This window comes from Xenopus laevis, chromosome 4L (genome assembly GCF_017654675.1).
Source record: "Xenopus laevis strain J_2021 chromosome 4L, Xenopus_laevis_v10.1, whole genome shotgun sequence".
Lineage (NCBI taxonomy): Eukaryota > Metazoa > Chordata > Amphibia > Anura > Pipidae > Xenopus > Xenopus laevis.
Window position 1 is genome coordinate 108344739 of NC_054377.1, and position 23881 is coordinate 108368619.

The 23881-nt window shown below is 38.7% G+C and overlaps 1 protein-coding gene across 3 annotated transcripts in view; it reads left to right on the plus strand.

Moving 5' to 3' along the window:
- Nucleotides 1-15586: 15586 nt before the first annotated feature.
- The window catches only part of nr5a2.L (nuclear receptor subfamily 5 group A member 2 L homeolog), a 61566-nt gene continuing 53271 nt past the window's right edge, over nucleotides 15587-23881 (plus strand). For 2 of the 3 annotated variants that reach the window (XM_041590603.1, XM_041590604.1), the window contains exon 1: nucleotides 15587-15879. In XM_041590603.1, the coding sequence (XP_041446537.1) occupies nucleotides 15816-15879 (64 nt within the window). In that variant the 5' untranslated portion in view covers nucleotides 15587-15815. Of the gene's footprint in view, nucleotides 15880-23746; nucleotides 23806-23881 lie in introns of those variants that run through there. The other variant, XM_018258670.2, reaches the window with a different exon arrangement.

The window sequence follows — 23881 nt, forward strand, 5'->3', positions numbered from 1 at the left end:
TTTTACCAAAATATCTGGTGTTAGATCAATTTTCCCTTTAATTTAACAACTATAACATATGCATTGGTGTGTCAAGCACCTCTCTAACAAAACTATTCTGCTAGTGGCACAGGCAGCCAGACGGTCCAATCAAAGGTCATTTTTGCATAGTTAGGCAATATACAGTTGCAACATTATTAGGAGTACATTTGGGATAATACCGTTTTTTAGGAGAGGCAAAAGTATGTAAAAACAATCCAGATATTTGAAGTAGCTCATAACAGTACATAAAAATTGATACACATTTTTTAATAATAATCTACAAGGGCCTCATATATCAAGCTGCCTTATGGTGCAAAGTGAAATATGGGGCACAATGTTGTATCTGTAAAATCACCAGATACAACAATATTAGTGTAATGCTACTTTGCCAGTAATTCTGAGCTTACTATATAATGGGTTTCCAGATAATGGATCCTATACCTTTACAACTCGAATAAAAAAACAGGTGCAAAATAACCACTTTTTTGCACTATGCACCTACGCAATGATTTTTAATTTGGTGTAAGATGAAGAGTGATCATGCCTATCCATGGTTCAGCAAATGTACCCCTGCATGAGCCCTAAATTGGGCAATAATACACCCCTTAGAGCTCTGGTTTTGGGGAATGTACCATTGTTAAAATAGCCCTAACTTCTTTACAGTGTATTCCAGCTCTACCTGTGTAGTGGGCCAATTATCTACATATTAAAAGACCAGATTGTAATATAATAATTATGGTATACAAAGATGGCAGCGAGCCCCTGAACAGGCAATAGGCCAGGAAAACTACTGGAGTTCTGTGTCTGTCCTAGAAATCTCCAGCATAACAACACTATCACAGAATAATTGCAGCCGCATGCTCCCAAGGGCAAGATATTGTTGAACCGATGTGCTTTTAGCAGAGGGACAGTAAAAGCAGCTTGTATTCTATATATGAAATAGATTAGGAGTTGGGGAGCACCATCCGTCCAAAATAAAGGATGGTGTGCAAGGTCAGATAATAGTTAATAATACAAAGGAAGAAAAAGAAATGACCCTTCACATTGCACCTTCCCATCCATGTGTTGTAACCATACGATTGAAGTGATTAATAAAACTTAACTTTTAATATAACCAGTAAAATTATGTCTACATAGCAATATTAAAATATTGGTTAGGCAGGAGGCTGATTGACTAAAAAGCCAGGGGTAGGAGGGATAAAGTCACCTGAGAGTGACTGTTGGTTGGAGCAAAACAATCAATCTTTTCAATTTCTTGACAATTATTCATATTACAGAGGTATCAGTACACCACAAGCCACCCCTTCTCCCACCACAGGATCCCTCCCTTTCGGTCTGCAATCCCCATGCAGGGTGGTTGAGGTATCAAGGCCTAAAAAGCAGCCTGAGTGGCAAGCGGTTATAAATTAACCAAAATTATCAAAGTGTTGTTAGCACGTTCTTTGCCCCACGGATCGTCCATTAACCAACCCCTTCACCCTCAAGAAGTGTCCTCCCGATCCGTTCACCCCAGCTAATTGCATTGTCCCTATCCGACGCCTGCCTAACCGAAAACTAAAATTGCGCCTGACGCGCGTTTCACCCGTTCAGTCACGGGCTTTGTCAAAGGCATAAAGGGAGAGCCGACATCGCACATCCATTTATAACCGCCAGGCAGCCGGTACAAATTCAAATGGGCCAATCGGAGAGCCCAGTGACGCAATCCGCGTCACGTCCCAGCAACGGGTGAATCTGAAAGGCGTCACAGTGGAATTTAGCGTCACATGGAAACAGTTGTCAACAATGTAATATAATGATACATTGTTGCGCTTAGCCCGGCGCTGGTATAAGGAATTGATGATCTGTCATTATGGGCAGAATCGTCTCTGACAGTATATAATGTCTCTGTTCTCTGTATCTAATCCGTATGTGACACACTGTTACGCTTAGCCTGGCACCTGTGGAAGGAACTGATGATCTGTCATTATGAGCTGGACCGTTTCTGACAGTATCTGACAACTGTTTCCATGTGACGCTAAATTCCACTGTGACGCCTTTCAGATTCACCCGTTGCTGGGACGTGACGCGGATTGCGTCACTGGGCTCTCCGATTGGCCCATTTGAATTTGTACCGGCTGCCTGGCGGTTATAAATGGATGTGCGATGTCGGCTCTCCCTTTATGCCTTTGACAAAGCCCGTGACTGAACGGGTGAAACGCGCGTCAGGCGCAATTTTAGTTTTCGGTTAGGCAGGCGTCGGATAGGGACAACGCAATTAGCTGGGGTGAACGGATCGGGAGGACACTTCTTGAGGGTGAAGGGGTTGGTTAATGGACGATCCGTGGGGCAAAGAACGTGCTAACAACACTTTGATAATTTTGGTTAATTTATAACCGCTTGCCACTCAGGCTGCTTTTTAGGCCTTGATACCTCAACCACCCTGCATGGGGATTGCAGACCGAAAGGGAGGGATCCTGTGGTGGGAGAAGGGGTGGCTTGTGGTGTACTGATACCTCTGTAATATGAATAATCGTCAAGAAATTGAAAAGATTGATTGTTTTGCTCCAACCAACAGTCACTCTCAGGTGACTTTATCCCTCCTACCCCTGGCTTTTTAGTCAATCAGCCTCCTGCCTAACCAATATTTTAATATTGCTATGTAGACATAATTTTACTGGTTATATTAAAAGTTAAGTTTTATTAATCACTTCAATCGTATGGTTACAACACATGGATGGGAAGGTGCAATGTGAAGGGTCATTTCTTTTTCTTCCTTTGTATTGTATTCTATATATGTTTGTATAGCTAAAGGATTTCATTTAGGTCAACAGTCACATCACAGTTTTATGACAAACCTACCTTGGCAGTTTTCACTTTATGACAATCCAGATTTCATTATTATTTACGTAGTGTGAGAACACTGATATCATTTTTATCTGTTTGAAATTCTCCTCCGCCTCCTGGCAGCCTACAATTAACCCCTTCTTAAGCAATGTTTTCAGCACCCTAGTGCACTTTCCTCGGTTTATTTGGTTGTATGAGATGTACACAAAGTCTACAGCTGCAGTATATGTCGTGCTTTGTTAATGCTGTCCAACTGAAAGCCCATAAATCTATTGTATATTTTGTGTCTGAAAGAGCAATGAGTTTCACATAGTTGTATATATAACTACAATAAGGAATGACTATATCACTACAGAAATGGATTTTAAAACAACTAGATTAAAGAATGACCATTTTGCTACAACATAGAGATAACGTATGGGGGGGTCACTGCTCATTGTAGTAATAAGGCGTCATGTTACTGTAGTGATATGATCTCTGTGCAACAATAGAGTGACTGCATTAGTGAAATGATCTGTAACTGCTTCACTACAACAAGGTGTGTCCTTATCGCTACTATGACGGTTGAAACAAGGAGTAATTAGATCACTAGAATGTAAAAAAAGCCATGCCACTACAATAAGGGGTGACAATAATGCTACAATAAGGAGTAATCATATCACTACATTGTGGAGAGGCCATGTCACTACAATGAGGCATAATCATATCATTACAACATAAAAAAAGCTATGTCACTACACTGTGGAGTAATAATATCCTACAGCAAAGAGAGGCCAGGTTACTACAAAGAGGAGTAATCATATCACTACAACCAGGAGAAGCCATGTCACTAAACTGAGGAGTAATCATATCCTACAGCCAGGAGAAGCCAAGTTAATCTTACAAGGAGTAATCATATCACTACAACAAGAGAGACCAGGTTATTACAATGAGGAGTAATCAGGCAACTACAGCATGGAGATACCATGTCACTACAAGGAGGAGTAGTCATATCACTACAACAAGGAGAGGCCAAGTTGCTACAATGAGGTGTAATCATATCCCTACAACAAGGAGAGGCCGTCACTACAATGAGAAGTAGTCATATCACTGCAACAAGGAGAGGCCATGTCACTACATTGAGAGCAGACAATAGAACTGCAACAAGGAATAAAGATATCACTATAAGGTGTGGAAGCCATGTCAATACAGTGACTGTTGCCAATATTCCTGCAATGTGTAGAGACAGTGCCACTACAATGTATGTGAACCATATGGAAACAAAACAGAAATTAAAAATGAAAAAAAATAGTATAATGGGTCTGACACCTGGTCCAGGGAACCAAGAGGCCAAAAAATACCGTTTCACTGATATGTTATTACTTCAACAACTTTTTTTACTTTTTAAGCAACTTGTTCAAAGCCATGACAGCATTGCCAGAAAGCAGTAAGGTGTTACAAAGAACAACATACTGATTTTATGATAAAACTGGTAAAATTTTGCAGGTTCATAAATAAATCCCTTAAGTTACTTACAATCTTCTCCATGCCCAACTGACAGGAAAACCTTATCACTTTATATTGCGGTACAATTTTGAGGCTTCCAAAGGTCCATGGTATGAGGAATGCTGGGAAGTGAATTTTCAAACGGAAAGGTAAACTTTACATTTACAGCAAAGAAGAATTGCTAAAGAAGAAAAAATCTTGTTAAACATCATTAGGAGGTTTTATTTTATTTGCCATGATAAGGTTTATTGCTTTGAAGCACAGGCCAAAACAAGCTAACCTTTTAACCTGCTCTTTAGCCACCAAAATCTTATTAGGGAAAGTCTGATTTAACTCATTGTGGCAATGGGTAGAAATCACATTCTACACTTTAAAAAGCCCATGCAATTAATTTATTTCAATTTGCTGTAAACTTGTCTGTCCCAAAATAAAAGAAACGGGCCATTCTTTGTCTCAAGGGTGTAACTACAGAAGAAGCAGACCCTGCGGCTGCAGGGCGACCAGGGTGTATATGGGAACCTATGAGGCCCTAATTAATGAGCCGTTTCAATTAGGGTTGCCACCTGGCTGGAATTTTACTGGCCTGGCAGGTAAAAATTATGGTTGAGCCCAATGTTATTAATAGGGAAAAAAGACAAATTTATAGAAAGGCCGGTATTTTTTTCCGGAAAAGGTGGCAACCCTAATTTCAATATATATTGGTAAAAACAGAACAACCTCTGTATATTTTGGAGGCCCTGTGGGGCTCAGTAACATCTACTTACGCCATTGTTTTGTCTGGTAAGGCATGATGACTAAACTAGTAAATCAAATTGAACAGTGCCCTACCAGATCCATTCTATATGTATTTGTCCATTTGTCAGGATCCAAGTTATTGAAAGGGTCCAAAATCCATCAAGCTGATGATCATTACCAATACTAATGCAGGGACTGACTGAATGGCTGTTTCATCAGAATCTGCTCAGTTCAGGAATTGTATAGTTTCAGTTCATTGTACATTTGTCAGCTGAGTTGGACAAAACTGATCAAGTTATATAACTTATAGAAAGGATGGGCAAGTTTTAAACATTGCAAACTGTCATTCTTAATGCTGCCCAATATATTGTATTTGGCTGGCATAACCCCATCTAGCAGATTAAACTCTGTAATAAATAACAATAGAGAATATTAGGGTTCATATATATTGCACAAGCACAGTTACCAACAGCAACCAATCAGACCTTTCTTTCATTTTCAAACTTGTATTGACTGCTCAAAACTATTGGCTGGTTGCTGTTGTTAACTGCATTTTTCCAATTTAGGACCTATGTATGTAAGTCAGCCTCATTATTCAATTTGGTGGAGCAGTCACAAATGCTTTACTCAGGGGGTATTGGGATTTATTGGGAAGTGGGTAGGGTTGCCACCTTTTCTGGAAAAAAATACCAGCCTTCCAATATTCTTTCCATTCTTTCCTTATAATAACATGTCATCAAGTTTCCTTTTTACTGGCCAGGCCGGTAAAATACCGGCCAGGTGGCAATCCTAGAAGCGGGTAGGGTTAGGGTGGCTCTGGGCATATTTGGGCAGATTTGTTGTATCCTAAAACATCCCAATTATCCCAATATTTTTCATATTGGGAAAGGTGTCAGTGAAGATATGTGAAGTGATGCATAAATTATATCATATCCATTCAGTGTGAAATGCATTGTTATTTTCCAGTAATTCCTAAACTGTATCACAATATTCTATGCCAAATTTTAACCATTACATTACATGCTCCAGTACCCTTTAACTGTCTATGCCCTGCTGGAATATAACTGTATGTAAGCTCCAGTAGTAAAATGCATTCTTACAATATTACTGTTTTACCATAATATTTACTTAGATACTGTATGTTAGTTTCATAGACTGGTATTTATTATGCATACCTTTTCTTACCTACTACACATGCTCAGTGTTTAGCATTGTTCTTGTAACACAAAGGAAAAGATGGCCAAACACTAAAACAACTGATCGTTTGGTGAGGTCCCCAAACAAGCAGACCTTTCCCCAATATGCCCACAAAAAGTGGACAATATCAGGCTTTAAGCTAATTGTTGTCCCTAGGGCCAAAGATTGCATTACAATGGCAGGTATATAAGCTGTTGGAGCCAGCACTGCATCAACTAGCTAATGCGGGCCCAGATCCGACACAAACATTAAACCTGCCTGATAGACATCTGGTCCCATATATGGCAGATAAACTGGAGAATTGGTCTAAGGCTAGGGCCACATAGGGCTGACGAAACATGTAGGCCTATTTGGGTTAGGGCCACACAGGGCCAAATCAGCCTGATGAAATATATAGGCCAATTTCAGCCCCTACCACAGGCAATAGCCTTCTTTTTCTTATGCATCCAGAAACATTGTGTTAGCTGTGATTCGAACATACTCAGCAGATTTTGGTGCAAAATGCAAAGTTTTGCATTTCTTCTACGAAATCTGCCCAGTGTGTTCTCACCGGAGCAGACTCAATGGCTCCAGATGCGAACAGAAGAGGGAGGCCTGTGTATTTCAGGCTGAATTTGGTTCCATGTGGCCCGAGCCTTAAGGGTCAGTGTATGGTCACCTTAACTGCTCAGTGGAATCTGATAAAGGATTAGCTCTGCCGGAGAGACAGACCTCAAGGTACTAATTCAGAGTGTATTCTCTACAGCAATTATACCTTTGAGAATGCAGCATCTGGTTAGGTAGATAGTGGCTTACAAAGCTCTATTGGTGGAGGTAAATATGACTTTGTCTTTATAGCACTAATAATTAAACAAAATGAGCCTCTATCTTAGAGCTGTTCAACTCCTTAACTTGTTGCATTCTTGTTCAATTGTGTTTGAATTCAGCACTAAAGATAATAAAGACAGATTGAATTGGCTCTTTACATGGAATATTTTATTTATTCTAGTTGATATCCCATTGTGTTTCATCTTGGAGACTCTTTGGTGAAAGTGGAAACAATAGGCAATATGTAGGTCGGAGTAGACACTGATTATTCTATATGGATCTGCATAGAAATCAATGGAATAGCTTCTACTTATTAATATGGAATAATTACTCCATCTCTGCTATAGATCTTGTCTAATGTTCTAGGGGAAATGTTACTCAATCATAGGAGTTCTTCTAAATAAAACTTCCTTTATCATGAACATATTAGATATTTTTTATATATATATATATATATATATATATATATATATATATATATATATATATATATATATATATATATATATATGGTTGGTAGTTCATATTTTCATAAAAATGGTAAAAAATCTTATTAGGTTTGTTTTACTTTCTAAACTGAAGATGAAAAATTTGAGACTAAAATGGAAAATGGTTCAAACAGTTCGTCAAAATGGCAAAAAGAGTGAAAATACATAAGTGCTCATTTCCCCTCTTTTCAGGAATTTGAATTTCGTTTCATGAAACCTGAAAAAGGCATATTGCAATCTTTGTACCCAGTAAATAGTGAGCTATTAATGTAATGTTACATAAAACCCAGGGGAGGAAGCCAGCATTAGTATGGTGCAATGGAAGACTTTGATAAAATTTTAGTAAGGCCTGAATTTCCCTTCCACTTCCACTTTGGCAGGGTCAGTTTACAAAGTACTACTTCAAATCATTTAAACAAGAAAACATAAGGTTTGAGAACACATCTCTGTTATTAAAGGTTAAAAATATTTTTATAGAGTTTCAACTGACTTTTTATGGTCAGAAAAGTAAGCATACAAGTAAATGATGTGGGCATGTATAATTTGGGGCCTGCATCAAACATTCATGAAATCCATTATCTGTTTATTTTTATCAATGGACAGAACCTAAAGGGGAGAGGGTAATTGAGACCTTGAGGGTGTGTAGCTGCTAGACTTACTTGGGTCTAGTCTCACTCTTCCATACCCTCTTTGCACCACTTTACAGCCTCACGCTCCTTAAAACTGGTATACTATGGTGTTGACTGAAATATCCAGTAATATTCTACCCTAAAAAATTCATGAACCTATTTCCAGTTTCTATTCTATTAACCCATTAGGTTTAGGTTGCAATAATTGTTTTGTGTAGACTTTATAAGCTTTGGGATGAGTGTTATTTGGATTCTTTACTTGGATTCCTTAAGGATTTTGGACTTGCACTTAAAATGTACAATTGCTCTATTTTTTCAATTTGTCATCTTTTTGGTTTTCACATTTTTATTATTTTCTTGTTTAAGTATGGCTTTTTTTACCATGTATTATGTCATTGCGTTGTCTATAATGTCATGGCTATATTGTAATGTCTATTTATTACATAAGCAAGTATTAAAGGAGTTTCACTTTAAATTGATTACCCAGAATACATTGGGCTGTATAGGTCAAAGTTCACCTAAGCCTTAAATAGGTGCACATGGTAATGGTCCTTTATTCACTTGATAAAGGGTTTTGTACACAAAACATGTCGTTTTGCCACAACCTGGAATAAACGTTTGTTGCAGTTAATACTGCTGGAGTTCCTGTTCCTTGCTCTTGTTTTTTTGGACTTCACTAATTAGTTGCAGCACAGAGCAACTATAAAGAAACTGGACGTAACTTCTTTGAATTTGTGTACTGACCACCACCCCCTTCTTTAATTAGAAGAAAAAAACTCCCTTGCCTCCTATGCATGTGGTAAAATTCAAGCAAACGCAGTTCAGAGAATTTTATCACTAGGAAATATTAGTCTGTACTAAATTCAGCAATGATACCTCTTTTCCTTAATACAAATTAGACAAATGACCATAAAAAAAATATATGAAAAGCAAGCCTTCTTCATAAGACCTTTTAAAACTTAAGACTTTTTAAGACCAAAATTCATTAAAGCTCACACCTAATCCTTTCTCACCCATTTTGTGTCAAAGCATCGGCACTAGAAACAAGGTGCAAGTACTTTTAGAATACACAGTTTAGCATGCGATTTTGCACTTTGAGTTTGCATTTGTAAATGAACCCTCTGGTCCCCAATGTCTTGAAATAGAAACAATTAAACAAAACAGAAGAAAATTCAGGAAATCTTTGAACCTGAAAGGACACATACAATGAGTTCTTTCGTTCACCCTTCTTAATAGTATGACAATTTATAAATGAACAAGAATAGAAGTGTAGCTGAGACTCACTCGAGAGTTAGTGTGTCCCTGGTTTCTAGACAGAAAAGCACAGATAAGAAATCTTTTATTTCACTCATTAGCTATGGGCTCCTCTCTTTTACTTCAAAGGGCAAACAAAATGAACAAGATAATATTCCCTGGGGTCTCCTCGCCTCTCTCGTGTTGCACATAACTGTGTGGTCCCAACAGGAGTGGGGTTACAAGCTAATTCTCTTCCACGTGGGTCCCTTGATTTAGGTAGACTATATTTCAATAGAGGACCTTTCATCACATCTTTTGAGGCTCTCCTTCTTAATGACTACCTGCTCTCCTGCTTTTCAATTCTCTCAGTAGGAAAGTATAGCCATTTATAAAGCCTTATAACTGGCTCACTGTCTGCAGGTAGACTTTCTCTATTAAGGCTTTACAATGATAATATCTTCTGCCCTGACTATAAACCATCAGAGAATTTTATAACGCCTCTACAGCATTTTTATGGAATCCAGATTATATAAAAAGATGTGTGCCTCTTTGCATCTTTTCGCATTCCCGCCATAAGAATTTGTGTAGCAACGTATTTGTTGTTAACAAAATTATTTGTTTTCTACAATGGAATGCAAACAGGTTTCATCCATTATTATCAATGAAGTTACAAAGAGAAGATCTCTCCCCTATGTGCCTTGCCCTTCTACCTTACCATTAATTACCAAATGATGCATAATATCACTTCAACATCACGCATCGAGAAACTGGCTTGAATTAAATGACTTCATCCAGTAATTGTGCATCAGTAGTAGGGCTGCTCCCTGTAGATCGTGCTATTCAAGGCCACCATCTGAAATCCATTAGACAAAATAGAAATGGAAAGACCAAAGAATTCATCACATTTGATGTTCCTAATTACTGTATATGCATCATTTCTATTACTCCTGAATTACTATGGGTCAAAATACAATATCCTTAAGATATTCATTAGTTCTTGCTACTCTTTATATAGTTTTAACATTGTTTACATTGCCTGCACAGAAAGTGCATAACCAGGACAATGGGAGTGCATGTTCTAGGTTAGAAATACAATGAAAAAAGTGAAAAAATTCTTGTGTCAAAATAAGAAGCCCACTTGTGCCTTACCCCCAAATTGCAACTAAACTTCGGAATTACTGGCACTACATTACAGTCCCAAGCAGTGGATACATAACACCTGCTTTGTCATAATGCCAACTCTGTTCCTTTACCTGCCCCCTTCCCAAACCACAACCAAAAAAAAAATCCTGGGATTTTTCACACACGGCAAAACAGCAGGTTTCAACTCTCTAAACAAAATTAGCTATCCAGATAAGGCTTCAAAGAAACCGTAGGACTCGTTAGTATAATATTTCTTAAAAACGTCAATAAGCAAGTCTGACTGGTGAATGCCAAATCGTAGGTGTTAGAAGGAGGGAGCGACAATTCCCACAGGTCCCAGTCCAGCACGTTTCTGAATCAGGCTAGCGTCTGTTATAAATTAATGAAACTGTGTCTGGAATCTCTCATTTTCTTATTCGTTCAGAATGATGACAAGGGAATGCAAAATATAAATATCTGTTAAAAGTCAGATTTTAACAAGTGAGTTTCAAGGGATACATTTTTATTGGACTCACTTAAAAAACAATAATGCTTTTTTAACTGAAATATAAAACTTTATTTTTGTTACTTCAGTGGAAATCCTTCTGTAGTTTACGGCTGTGGAAATGTAGTCATTTCCATTCATTCTTGAACAAGGAACTAATTTTTGTTAGAAGACAGTATTGAGAAATAATTACATGTATTCCTTCGGCGTTTCCGTGTTAACCTCTTAACCGAGTATATTTTTATTGTCGCTTTTAATTGTTAATGACCTATTTTCTTCCCACTGAAGAAATTCGCTTTGTTTCAAATTATCCTACTAATTTGATTTTAGATTTTGTTAAAAAGGTTGCAAGAGAAGCTTGAGATGGAAAAGGGGAAAGTCTAATGAGAGAATACTATAAGCAGGCTGAAAAGTTTTAAGCACAGTGTCTCAGTTGATGGCATTTTTTTTCACCCTGATCTGGGGAGGGACCACTGTGGGGTAAAGACATCACAGGAGGGGCAACAACAAAGCAGGTGAGGATTAGGCCTGGGTCACGGGGCCCACGAAGGCCGGAGCCCACTGGGTTTTTTCCCTGGACATTAGACTGTAAGCTTAGCAGAGGCTGAGCGGAATTATGTATAATCTCTGTAAAGCACTGTACAAATGTGCCAGTGATTTATAAATACTAGGAAATGCAATAAATAAGGAAGTAATATGAAAATAAAAATGTAACCATGTTTGCATGCAGCCACTAAAGTAGGCGGAAATATCCTCGGGCCCAAATTCTTTTGGTGATCCATTAAAGGGGTACTATGCTGATAGCTAAAGGTGTTTACTTGAGCTGGAAAACATTTAGATGTCATTGGGTAAGGATTGTGGTTTGGGGGAAAATATGCTTTAATTCTGAAAAATATATTATTATTTTATTCTTGAATGGAGGTATCTATTTCCTGGTAGTTATGTTTCTGATTCCTTTCTGGAAGCCTTACCTTCTTTTAGGCTAAGGGTGGTGGCACCAGTGATAAATCTTTGCTACTGCGGGCGACTAATCTCCCCGAAATGCACCCCACTTGCAAGAATGTGAATAGCCGGTGTGAAGGTATAAGCATCCAGGGTCGGACTGGGGGGCCTGGGGCCCCCCCGGGGCTGCTGCCCACCGGGTTTTTTCCTGGTGTCCCACAGGACCAGTTCGACCCTGTAAGCATCTCTTCGGTTTTCAGAAGTCACTTGAAGTTTCCTTGTGAGACCGCACTATTAATAAGGCTGGAGAAGTGTATTTGTTGAAATTAGCGCTGCATATGAAAGAGAAGTTTCCACTGGTGTGCGACTACACGTAGCAAGTGAAATGTAGGTCAGCCTTAAAAACGCGAAAACATCCAATTTGAAACTGATCTCCGCTCGGCTCGGCTCATTAACATTGATTAGGCAGAGAGAAGTGGAGGAAACTCTAGTTTGTTCTCATCCTAAGAAGTGAGGTGTGAGCAGTTTTTGGCCTAGTATGGAATATAAGAGCTTGCGCCCCACAAGAAAATGTAGGATCAATTCTCCTTTATCTGAATGGCTATATATGGCTGATTTAACAATGAGAGTGAAAGAGATAAGTAGACTTAGCAGAGGCAACGTATACAGATGCAATAAACATATAAGAGATATGGAACTTGGTATGAACCAAATGTAACTACTCACTCTGAATGGAAAGCATAACAGTTTTCTATTTGCTATTAGTGTTCAAAAATGTATTAGTAAAGGCTGTGCCCACATCAAATGCACCCCTTCTCCTCTAACTTCAGCCCTGTGTAAAGGCAAGCAATGATGTATATGACATGCTTCACTTCTTATACAAGACTCAACGAACAGATGATACGTTGAAAGTCCCAGAAGCGTGCCTCACCTCTGTTATGAGAGATACATAGATTTTGATGTTAAAGAGTGTGGTATGGAAGAGTGCAGTGATTTCTGTATCTTTCTTCCAAAGACAATGTCTACTGCATCAGATTTCAGCAAAATGTAAGCCAGCATGATAATCTTATGGCTAAATGGAATGGTGGTTTGGCGCTGATCATACATAACACTAGCTCTCAAACTGTGGGTTATCTAATCCAACATAGATCCCGTAAACGCCCCAACACTGGGCTCACAGACCACCCAATCTACAAAAGCTGAGCAGAATTCTACTTCAGTTTTTATCCGCTCATATAGAACACCACTTTCACTGAGATATAAATTCAAGGTGAGGGTCTGACAGAATTATGGAAAGGCTCACCTCGCCCCCCCCCCCATGTTTTGACCTCATGTCCTTTTTTAAGATTCAAGTATGATTACAACTGCCTGGTAATTTTAAGTCTATGAAATCATTATTCTGGTGTGAAAAGGGAAAGAATATGGAGCCAAAGTCAACTCTTTGCAGATGGAAGTGGGGGGCAAGTGAAATGTATTGGATAATATGGGAGAACAGACTGATGCTAAAGTATATGTTTTTAAGCTTAGTCCTGTGAGTGCAGCTTTCTTATATCCATATACTTAATTTCTATATACATGTGTGTTTAGAGTTGATTGGTTGTTGCTCTGAGTGAATATTTTTTTAATATGGAAATGTGAAAATGTTTATATACAAAGTTTAACTTTGCTTCTCAACTGCAGGCTTTGAGTTTGGTACTCCAAATTTCAGCAGTTTTTCTATTTGAGCAAAGGTGTGGTATTAGGCCATTTAGTTACGCTGCCCTTCCATTGCAAAATTCAGAACTCCCTTGCTGAATAGTATATAAAGCTCTTAATAGAATAGAATAGAATTTGCAAAAAAAATGAGAATGAAAATTTGCAATTCACAGTGTAATAATGTCCCCTACACAGTTTTATTACACTGCAAATTTTAATTAACATTGTGTAATTTTACAACTGAAAGTTGAATGATTTTTCAGTACAAAATCTTGCTTTTTCAGATGTTTTATTATGCACGCTACACACAAAAGTCGAAAGCATAAAAACAAGCAATTTTTTTCCAATGGTGGTTAAGTTGCATAAGGAAAAATTGTTCTCATTCCACAATTTTTTCACTAACTGTTTAATATATATCAGGATATATAGCCAAAAGTATCTGGATGCAGGGGCATATTTGCACCTGGGCAGTAGAGCTGCAGGTAGAACTATAAAATCAAACATGTTATTGGTTGCCATGGGTAGTAACCCATGGCAACCAATAACATGTTTGATTTTATATGCCCTTATGCAAATTTACCTAGGGCTTATAAATGCACTGCTCTGTCTGAAATGACATGTCCTCAGCTGGAACACTCACTGCTGAATTGGAAACTGTTTCCACAATCAATGTCTGCACATTATTAACTATTCATAGGGAACGTGGGGATTTCATGGGTGATCACAGGCAGATAAGTACTATGTTCAATGCTGAGTATAAATTCCAAATTCTAAATTCTAGTGGAAAAATCATCACAGAAAGTAAGGGTTTTTATAGCAGCTAATGGAGAGCCAACTTCTTAATACTATTGGCTTGAGTATGAGTTTGATGGATGCTTTTTAATATAGTGTATATTCTACGAGATGGGCAATGTGCCATTTGAAAATTAGGTAGAGAATAATGCACCCCTTTTGTAAAATATAAGGATATTAGAATCATTGAGGAATTATATGACCATATACTGATCACAGCACTACAGAGTCACTTATAACACTTACAACATTTAGTATGGAAAGGCTGGTCAAATGAGGGTGGGAGGAGGCACTGTGGGCCATGAAACCTGTTGAGGGGCTGGTGCTGGGAATTAAGTATGACTGAATGTGCTGGGAATTGTGGATGATAGAAGAGGAACCAGGGGTAACTTGCTGGTTGTACAGTGTGGAGGAGCCAGAAGGCAGTGAAATTGCAGTGAAACAGAAAGGGGGCTGGTGCTGGAATTTGTCTATAAAATCTTTTTTTATTTGTTTTTTGTCAATGGCCTTATAAATGACAGTAAGGTGTACAATTTTGTATGCAAATAATACTCAGCTTTCTGTGTTACTCACCCTTCCCACTAACACATATCTACATAGATATCATAGATTTATAAATACTGCATATAAGGAGAAACTTTTATTTGTGAATAGTGTACAGTACTATTTGGGGAAATGCCTGAAGTTTCCTAAATACAAACACACACATTACAAAACCTGGCTTAAATGTTAAACCTTGCTGAACCTTAATTGCCATGAGCATTGCTACTATCTTTATATTGGTTTTTTTTTGCTGTCAATAAAACTAGCTGTACAGTATTGACATCAGGCAACTTTCAGATCTATAAGTGCAATATTGTCCCACAGATAGTCGAAGCACACACTTTAGTAACCTACGTAGCTCTCTTCTATCTGCTTCTCTGTCTCAGAGTTAATCATTTGTCTGACACTATCTACCAGAACTTCTTATCTCTTCTCCTGTCACTTTACAACCTGGGTCTTCTTATCACTTTGCCAGGGAGCATGTGACAGGCCCCAGCCAATGACAGCCCTGCATCCCTCTGATTACATCCCATCTCCAAATGGGACGGATGGTTTACAACAGGTCAGAAATGCTCAGAAGAGTACAGAGTCCAGGCAGAGAAATACCTGTTACTTTCTGTAACAGAAATCTTGTTGGGTGTTTTTTTTTTTTTTTTTTTTTTAATATATGCTGCATGGTAACTTTCTCTGGAGGATCCCGTAGTGCTCGAGGACAGCAGAGTTTACAAGTCATTCATTGCCCCAATCCATGAGATTGTCAAGGTTTTGGTTACTGTATATTACCAGGACATAACAATGGCAGCCAGACATGAAAGTGTCATCATACAGGATCCTGTAAAACATGGATACAACTCTCAGGGTGAGTGAATCTTTTGGAATTTGTCAAGTCAGTTTACAGGTGCTAAAGGGAGTTTACTGGGGTTCAACACACAGGGGCATATGCATTGTGTTGTTTAAAACAAAATTTGCCAAAACAACTGTGTAAAAACATGTGTACAATAAATGGCAAATTTATCAAGGTGTACGTAACTTTACGCCATGCGAACGCAGTTATTTTATATTGCTTCCAGCGACAGTCAAAAAACGTGTACAAATTTTCCGCTATTTTTTACACAGTGAATCCTGGCAACGTGTGATGTATTATCCTGCAGTTTTTTATACAGCATAATAAATATGCCCCTCAGAGCTTACTTTTTGCTTTTGATACTTTGTGGTACTTAAATGTTTCTATGTGTTGTTTCTGAGCTTTAGTATAGCGGCACACTACAAGATGTAACAGCATTTGCTAAAGTCCTAGATATTTTTCTTAAAGCCCAATAAAACTTATTCATACTTTCGCCTGAGTATGTCTGACTACTTATTAGTTTGTGTATCATATTAAATGAGCACAAGAAAATGAGGAACGGTGTATGGGATTCTCAAGATTGTCAGCTCTTGTGATCTGAGCCCTATTGAACTATAAATTAATTGAATTTGTTAGACGGAAACTGTACGGGTCCTACTAAACTTTGCTATTAATAAATAACAGGATACAGGTGCTGTCAGGCCAAAGCTGCCAAAATGAATATTCTGGCAAATGCCAGAGGAGCAGCTGTAAGTTGCTATATACTGAGACATGTTATTGGGCCAGCTTGGAGCTGTTTGGGCTTCAGTCAAATTGATATGCCAGGGCTTATTTTAAATCTCAGTCCAGACATGGGTGCTATGAAATGAATCATGTGTAGCTACAATAAGTAAACATATTGACCAATGGAGAGAGGTAAGTTCTAGCAGTGTTGGTGCTTCCAAAGCAATAAAGCCTACTTGCAAGCCTGGTAAGGCAAAGTTGTGCTTTTTGCTCCCTGTACATGATGACTTCAACTGCATGGAAGCCACTTTGTTTGACTGGCTAAGGGTGGCCACATACGCACCAATATTATCGTACGAAGCAAATACGAACCACATTTTCATATGATATTCGGTCCGTACATGGCTGGAGACAACCCGAACGAAATCGGCAGAAGACTTGGATATCTGTCAACTGCTTGTAAAATTTTGATGGCACCCGAACATCAGCCACTGTTAGTGCTGAATCATCAGATACAGGTAGAATTCTATTGTTTCTACTTGTATATCTGACTATTCAGCTCTACACGTGTGTATTGAAACAAGCAATCTTTCCTGGAAAGATCTTTTCCAGAAAAGATCTTAATTGTTACATCTATGGCCATCTTAACGCTGGCCTATAGAGATCTGAGAGCACATTTTGCAGCATGACAGTTTGAATGTGTAAATAAAGACATGAACTTGGTATACAGAACAGGAGGCAATGTAAGTTATGCACAGTAGCAATAGCATAACTACAGATGGGACAGAGAGTGTCTCACAATTTCGCACACAAATTGCCTCACATAGTGGGTCATCTGTAATTTTGAGGCCCAGAAATAAAATGTTGCAGGGAGGGGGACCTAAAGTTAAGCCACTGCTCTTTAGAATGGAAAAATTCTGGCTGTGGTGAATATTGTATGCAGGTATATAGCTAGAGCTTTACTGGCCCCAGTTACATTATCAGATTAATTACAGTTTTATTGTATTTGATGTAACCATTTTCATTGGCTAAGAGAACGGTCATCTGGTTATAGCCATACATTAGAGACATTACAATACAGTGGAAGAGAATATGGTAATGAATCTACAGAGTGTTGAGCAACTGCAAGATCATAGTGGGAGCTTATATGGTGATAGGAGTAGTTATTTTTTTTTAAAGGAGGGTTGTTGAGCTGGAGGCCTGTGGGCTGGTGAACTAATGGAAAGAGTATTTGCACCACCCCTCTGCCTGATGCACATTGCAGCAACTGCAGAAAAAGGGACACTGCATCTGGACCACATAGAGGACAATAAAGATCAACATTAGAAATGATTTCAAAGTGGTATGAATTTTATAACTTAATGTAATATGCTCCCTCCTGTGAATAAGAAATGGGTTACCAAGCAAGTCCTTGGACATTTACATGTGGGTCAAAATCATTTTTTTTGGCTTTGTTAATTGACTTACTCACAATTGGTTCTTTTTTCTAACAATTTGTCCAAGTCTAAATAGAGGGGCACATTTACTTAGCTCGAGTGAAGGATTAGAATAAAAAATACTTCGAATTTCAAAGTATTTTTTTGGCTACTTCGACCATCGAATTGGCTACTTTGACCTTCGACTACGACTTCGACTTCGAATCAAACGATTCGAACTAAAAATCGTTCAACTATTCGACCATTCGATAGTAGAAGTACTGTCTCTTTAGAAAAAACTTCGACCACCTACTTCGCCACCTAAAACCTACCGAGCATCAATATTAGCCTATGGGAAGGTCCCCATAGGCTTTCCTAGCTTTTTTTGATCGAAGGAAAATGGTTCGATCGATGGATTAAAATCCTTCGAAGGATCGATCGATTTTTCCTTCGATCGCACGAAAGAAATGCGGTAAATCTTTTGACTTCGATATTTGAAGTCGACGGATTCTACTTTGATGGTCGAATATCGAGGGTTAATTAGCCCTCGATATTCGACCCATAGTAAATGTGCCCCAGAATGTCCACACAAAGATATAGAGGTATACTGTAGATAATAATAATGCATCTGCTTATAATATAATGTGTCATCAATATTTTAAAAAATGTATTCATAATTCAAATTTACATGATAAATATGAATAATAATATATTGGAATTTCTAGACTTTTACTCACAGTGGTGCTCAGAACAGTTCAGACACTGTAAATCCCTGTAGTATTTGCAAGATAATATAATTGTGTGTAATATAAAAAGATTATGACCCAAGACCAGGTCATAGGAAATCAACAAGACTCCTCTGTACAAAAACATATGGGATAATTCATGGTAAGAGCACAAAGTTTCTACTTCCCAAAATGTCTTCCCATGTAAGGTTGTTTGTCTGATGCTAGATCTAATGTGATACTGAGGGCATCACACAGCCAATACTAGGCATCCTTGGGTCTTTGTTAAAGCTACAAGGCAGCCTAAAGGTTAAATAGGGACTAGTCAGAAGCCAAAGATACCTCCTGCTTCTGTTCAAAACTTGCCTATAATGTCTTATATAAAGTTTGTAACTAATGTGTTAATACATTTATTACATGTATTTATACATTTACTTTTATTAGGTTTACTGCATTGGAACTATATCTATATAAAATGAATTATAAACTATCCTAACAGGGAATATATTACATTTCCATCCATAATGTGAGCACAAAAATGAGTTGTTAAAGGATACTGCTTGGAAGCTTTCATTTTGGAGTCTGGACTGTGTCACTCTGGGTCACATTAGCTGTTTCCACACATAAATACTGTGTTAATTAGGTAATGATTCCAGACCACCTTTAATGGGACGTTGAGATGTCACCCAAGTGTGAATTTGAAAGCAAGGTCACACCCCACAAAATTGCTACCAACATATGTTTGAAATGATGGCATTTTACAAAATATGTTATCCAGAAGAGAGAAGGGGCTTAAACATCCCCCTATAAACTGACAGGTTTGTTTGACAGAAGTTTAGAATATTAGATCATGTTACATGCAGAACATTGATGTGATGTACACACAGACCATTGCAGCCATCAAGCTATCATTCTGTGCACTTCTATATGAAAATGTATTGCAAGAGAAAGTTGCTGCAGACCAATAATGTAACTAATAATGTAGTGTACATAAAAATAAAGAAATAGCGTACATCTACTGCTGGTTATCTAAGCCCACTAAACACTGGTTCCTCACATTATTGAGCAGATTGGTCACAATACCAAGATGGAAGGAATTAGATTAAGAATAGTTTCTTTATGCTTAAATACTGTTTGATTAAAAATCATAATAAAAAATGAATGGTAAATTTACATCCAAATTAACTGGGTTTATGTTGCTCAAAGGTTCTTGCTGCTGGAAGTGCATCCAATAAGGTTCAGCTATTCTTGTGACCTTGATAGTTTAATTAATTTGTTTTTGTTAGTCAGTAGGTTCAGGAACCAGTAAGTGCAGGTCCAAAGAATAACAGTATACTAGGAAACTGTATGAACTTTACTTTAGTTGACTTGCTGAATATCCTTTACAATGTCCCAAGCAGACTAGTTCACATATTGGTCCCCTTCTTCAACATGGAGTACTGGTAATCATTGTGACTTTTAACAACTTTTAATAAACTACATTAATAACAATCACTATAGAACACTATAGAATTCAGCTGTTTTTTTACGAAGGCACAGCCACAACAGTGACTTTTGGCATCTCAAGTAATTGCCTTTTTTCCTGTCCACTGACATGCTGGGAAATCTTAGAGGAAACGTCAGGTGGGGCTGAAACTGAAAAACGCAGGCCGAGGATCTGCCCCTTACCATCCTGCACCTAGAACCATTGCTTCAGCCCAGGTAGGGGCATTTTTCAGCACGCCAAGTTTCAGTCCACTGTGACATTACCCTAAAGCAGTCAGCTCATGTACTATTGTAAAAGAGTATGAGCAGGGGCGTAACTATAGAAGAAGCAGACCCTGCAGCTGCAGGGGGGCCCAATTTCAATAAATATTGGAGAAACAAGTCAACCTCAAAACATTTTGGGGGCCTGAAAAATAATTTGCTGTGGGGCCCAGTAATATCTAGTTGGAGGGTCTGAGGCCCACCGGGATTCCTGACATGGGGGTCCCACCCCCTTGGGGCCTCCCTCCCCAGCTTCAATCCCCCTCCAAGCCCCTGCCCCAGCAGCAACCACACTCTGGGCCCCTAAGCGTACCAGTTTTTTCAATTAGGGCCGGGGGGGGCAAGATCAGGGGGCAGTGCGGGCAAGTGTGGGTAGCAGGCGGGTGCACATCTAGGTCAGTGGAGCCCACCGGGTTTTTTACCTGGTGCCCTGCTGGCCCAGTCTGACCCTGCACCCATCAGAATGAAAATGTAAAAGCCCACTTATATTAAAGCCATTTTAAATGTACTGTATTGGGAAAATAAATATATATCATACAAATATAAAGCCTATGTGTAATAAAAAATGATAAAAAATGTATTTTTGTGCATTGAAACTACTCATTTGCTGGAAGGGCAGATAAAAAGATTTTGCCACCTGATACAAGGCCATAGGCCTATACAGTAAGTACTGGCTAAGAGTATAGTATCATCTGTTCTCTCCTGTAATCCCATGAGACAAGCATATTTGTCTCTACTCATCCTCCAGCTGATCCCAATACTCTCCACTGTTCTTCCAAGTTCTTAGTAGTCTGAGCAGTGACTGTAATGAAACATTACGGTGACAGATGTGCTACTGTACATTGCTCTGTGTTTGCCTGTCTCATTTAACAGTTTCTTTTAAACCCCATGAATAGACAGACAGGACAGACAGCTATCCGTTATGTAATCGGTCCGTTTGCACAGCAGAACTGTGGTGACTAAAAGAACCTACTTACTTATATGGGACTGCCATGCTTGAACTGGTTGAGTTCTACCCAAAATACAGGGAGCAATAGCAAATAAGGGTATAATAAGATATTTTACTATTTATAGTCAATATTGCAGTGTTGGTTTTGGTCAGTTTGACTGCATGAAGTGGCCAAGTCAAAACAGCTTACCATGGGTGTTGTTTTTCTCCTCCCACCGCCACTAAAAATATGAAGGTAAAAGTAACACAGGGTAAAAGAATTGCTGTATACAGTGTCGGACTGGCCCACAGGGATACCAGGAAAACTCCCAGTGGGCCCAGGGCTGCTAAACGTTTGGCCTATTTCATGGCCATTCCCTAATTCTATGAGAACAAAGAAGCTAAATAGATGGAATAATAGATTATAGTATGTAAAGATAACAGACTAGGAGAATAGAGGTTGATTGAGGAGAAGAAGAATAATAGTACTGAGAGTGGGCCCCTGGTCTAAGGCTTTATGGTGGGCCCCTGGTCTAAGGTTTTTGGGTTGGGCCCTGGTGTCCCAGTCCGACACTGGCTGTATACATATCAGTAACCTGCCTATTGGTGAGTTTTGAGCATTTGCAAGACTATGCATATTTGTACCTTGATAGTAACCACAACCAATCACATTTTAGTTTTCATTGTCCTGCTTGCAGCTGGTTGAAAACAGCTAATCACTGATTGGGTAATATGTGTGATTGCCCAGGTTCAGATTTGTCCAGCCAACTATGCTCTGGAGCAGTGCTGTCCAACTTCTGTGATACCGAGGGCCAACATTTTGCTGGTCTATGTGGTGGAGGGCCGATAATAGAAGTCAGTGTTGGCCACTCCCCCTTTTAAACACACCCACTGTAAACCACATCCATGTTACCATAAGAACTTTTAAGATCATATCCACATTAACGGTGGTAGCACACCAAAAAACCAAATGGTTGGTGCTCACTGCAGGGAAATCCCTCATCACTCAAATGTGAAAAATTGAAGTCATGTTAAAACATACTCTTAAATCCATATGCCTCATACTCCCCTGTGGATAATACAACAACCCCCCAACACATGATTAAACACCTTAGGGGCCCTTAACAACAATTTCCAAATGCTAACAAAACCCAAGAACAAACCCCTAACAGGCTTACATCGCACAGGTAGAGTAAGGCAAGCAGAGAATGGCACACACAAGCAGCACTGGGCAAGCAGAGAATGACACACACAAGCAGCACTGGGAAACCAGAGAATGGCACACACAAGCAGCACTGGGCAAGCAGAGAATGACACACACAGGGAGGGAAGGCAGAACAGAGCAGGAGACAGGAAAATCAGGACCAGTCTAATATGTACTACATACAGTGACACAGTACTGGTGCCCCATTAGCATTTTGAATAAGGTGTGAACAGTTGAACAATGTGGGCAGTTTCAGTTTGGGTCTCAGGTGTGAACAGTACAGGCCTTTAGGATATAAACAATAGAGGTGTCACAAGTGTGAAAAATACAGGGGGATCACAGGTGTGAACAATGCAGGGGAATAGTCTGAATTTGAGGTTTAAACAATGCAGGGGCCAGTTCATCTCTGTAGTGATACCTTTTAAAGCATACACATGGTAATCAGTTATAGCATGTGGGGGGCCACAGAAGGGGGGCCGCCAGTTGGACAGCCCTGCTCTGGAGCAATTAGCTAAACAGCTTACAATTTACTGAAAAACAGAAGCAGAACATGATATACAAATAAAGGGAACATCTTCATCAGTTACAATGCTTACATTTAGGGGGTTATTTACTAAACCTAGATTTAGGTTTTTTGGGTAAAGACTAAAATTTTTAGAGGGAAAAATAACTCGAATTGTTTGAGATTTATTATACCCCGAAACTGCAAGAAGTCCGAAAATATACCATCTCAAACCTGCCGAGGTCATGTAGAAGTCAATGGCAGATGTCCCTTTTACAATTTGAAGATATTGTGATCTGCTCTGGGTTTTGTATGATAATCTGAAAACTTCGTGGGTATCGGTGAAAACCTGAAAAATTTAGCGATTTGGCCACCAAATCCTAAAAATTTGTACAATTCGGGTTTTAGCTCGATTTTATTGAGTTTTTTCCAGACTTTTTCAAGTTGTTTTATTGATAAATAAGATTAAATCATGGATGGCAGTTTGGTCGAGCTTGGTTTAATAAAAATATGAGATAAATTCAAGTTTTATTAAACAACCACCTTACTGTTGACTACTCTAGTTTCTTTGTAGACAACTGAATCTATACTTGATTTAAAGATTTTATTTGGCACATGTAATTTTTGTCTCTTCCTTAGTATGACAGCACCAAGAGTAGACTGAGCTTGAATTCAGTCTAACACACATTCCTACACAGGTAACATTCCTTTAAAGGTAACATTGACTTCTAATGACACATGTGTGGTCACGGTACAAAAATCAAACTGCAGGCT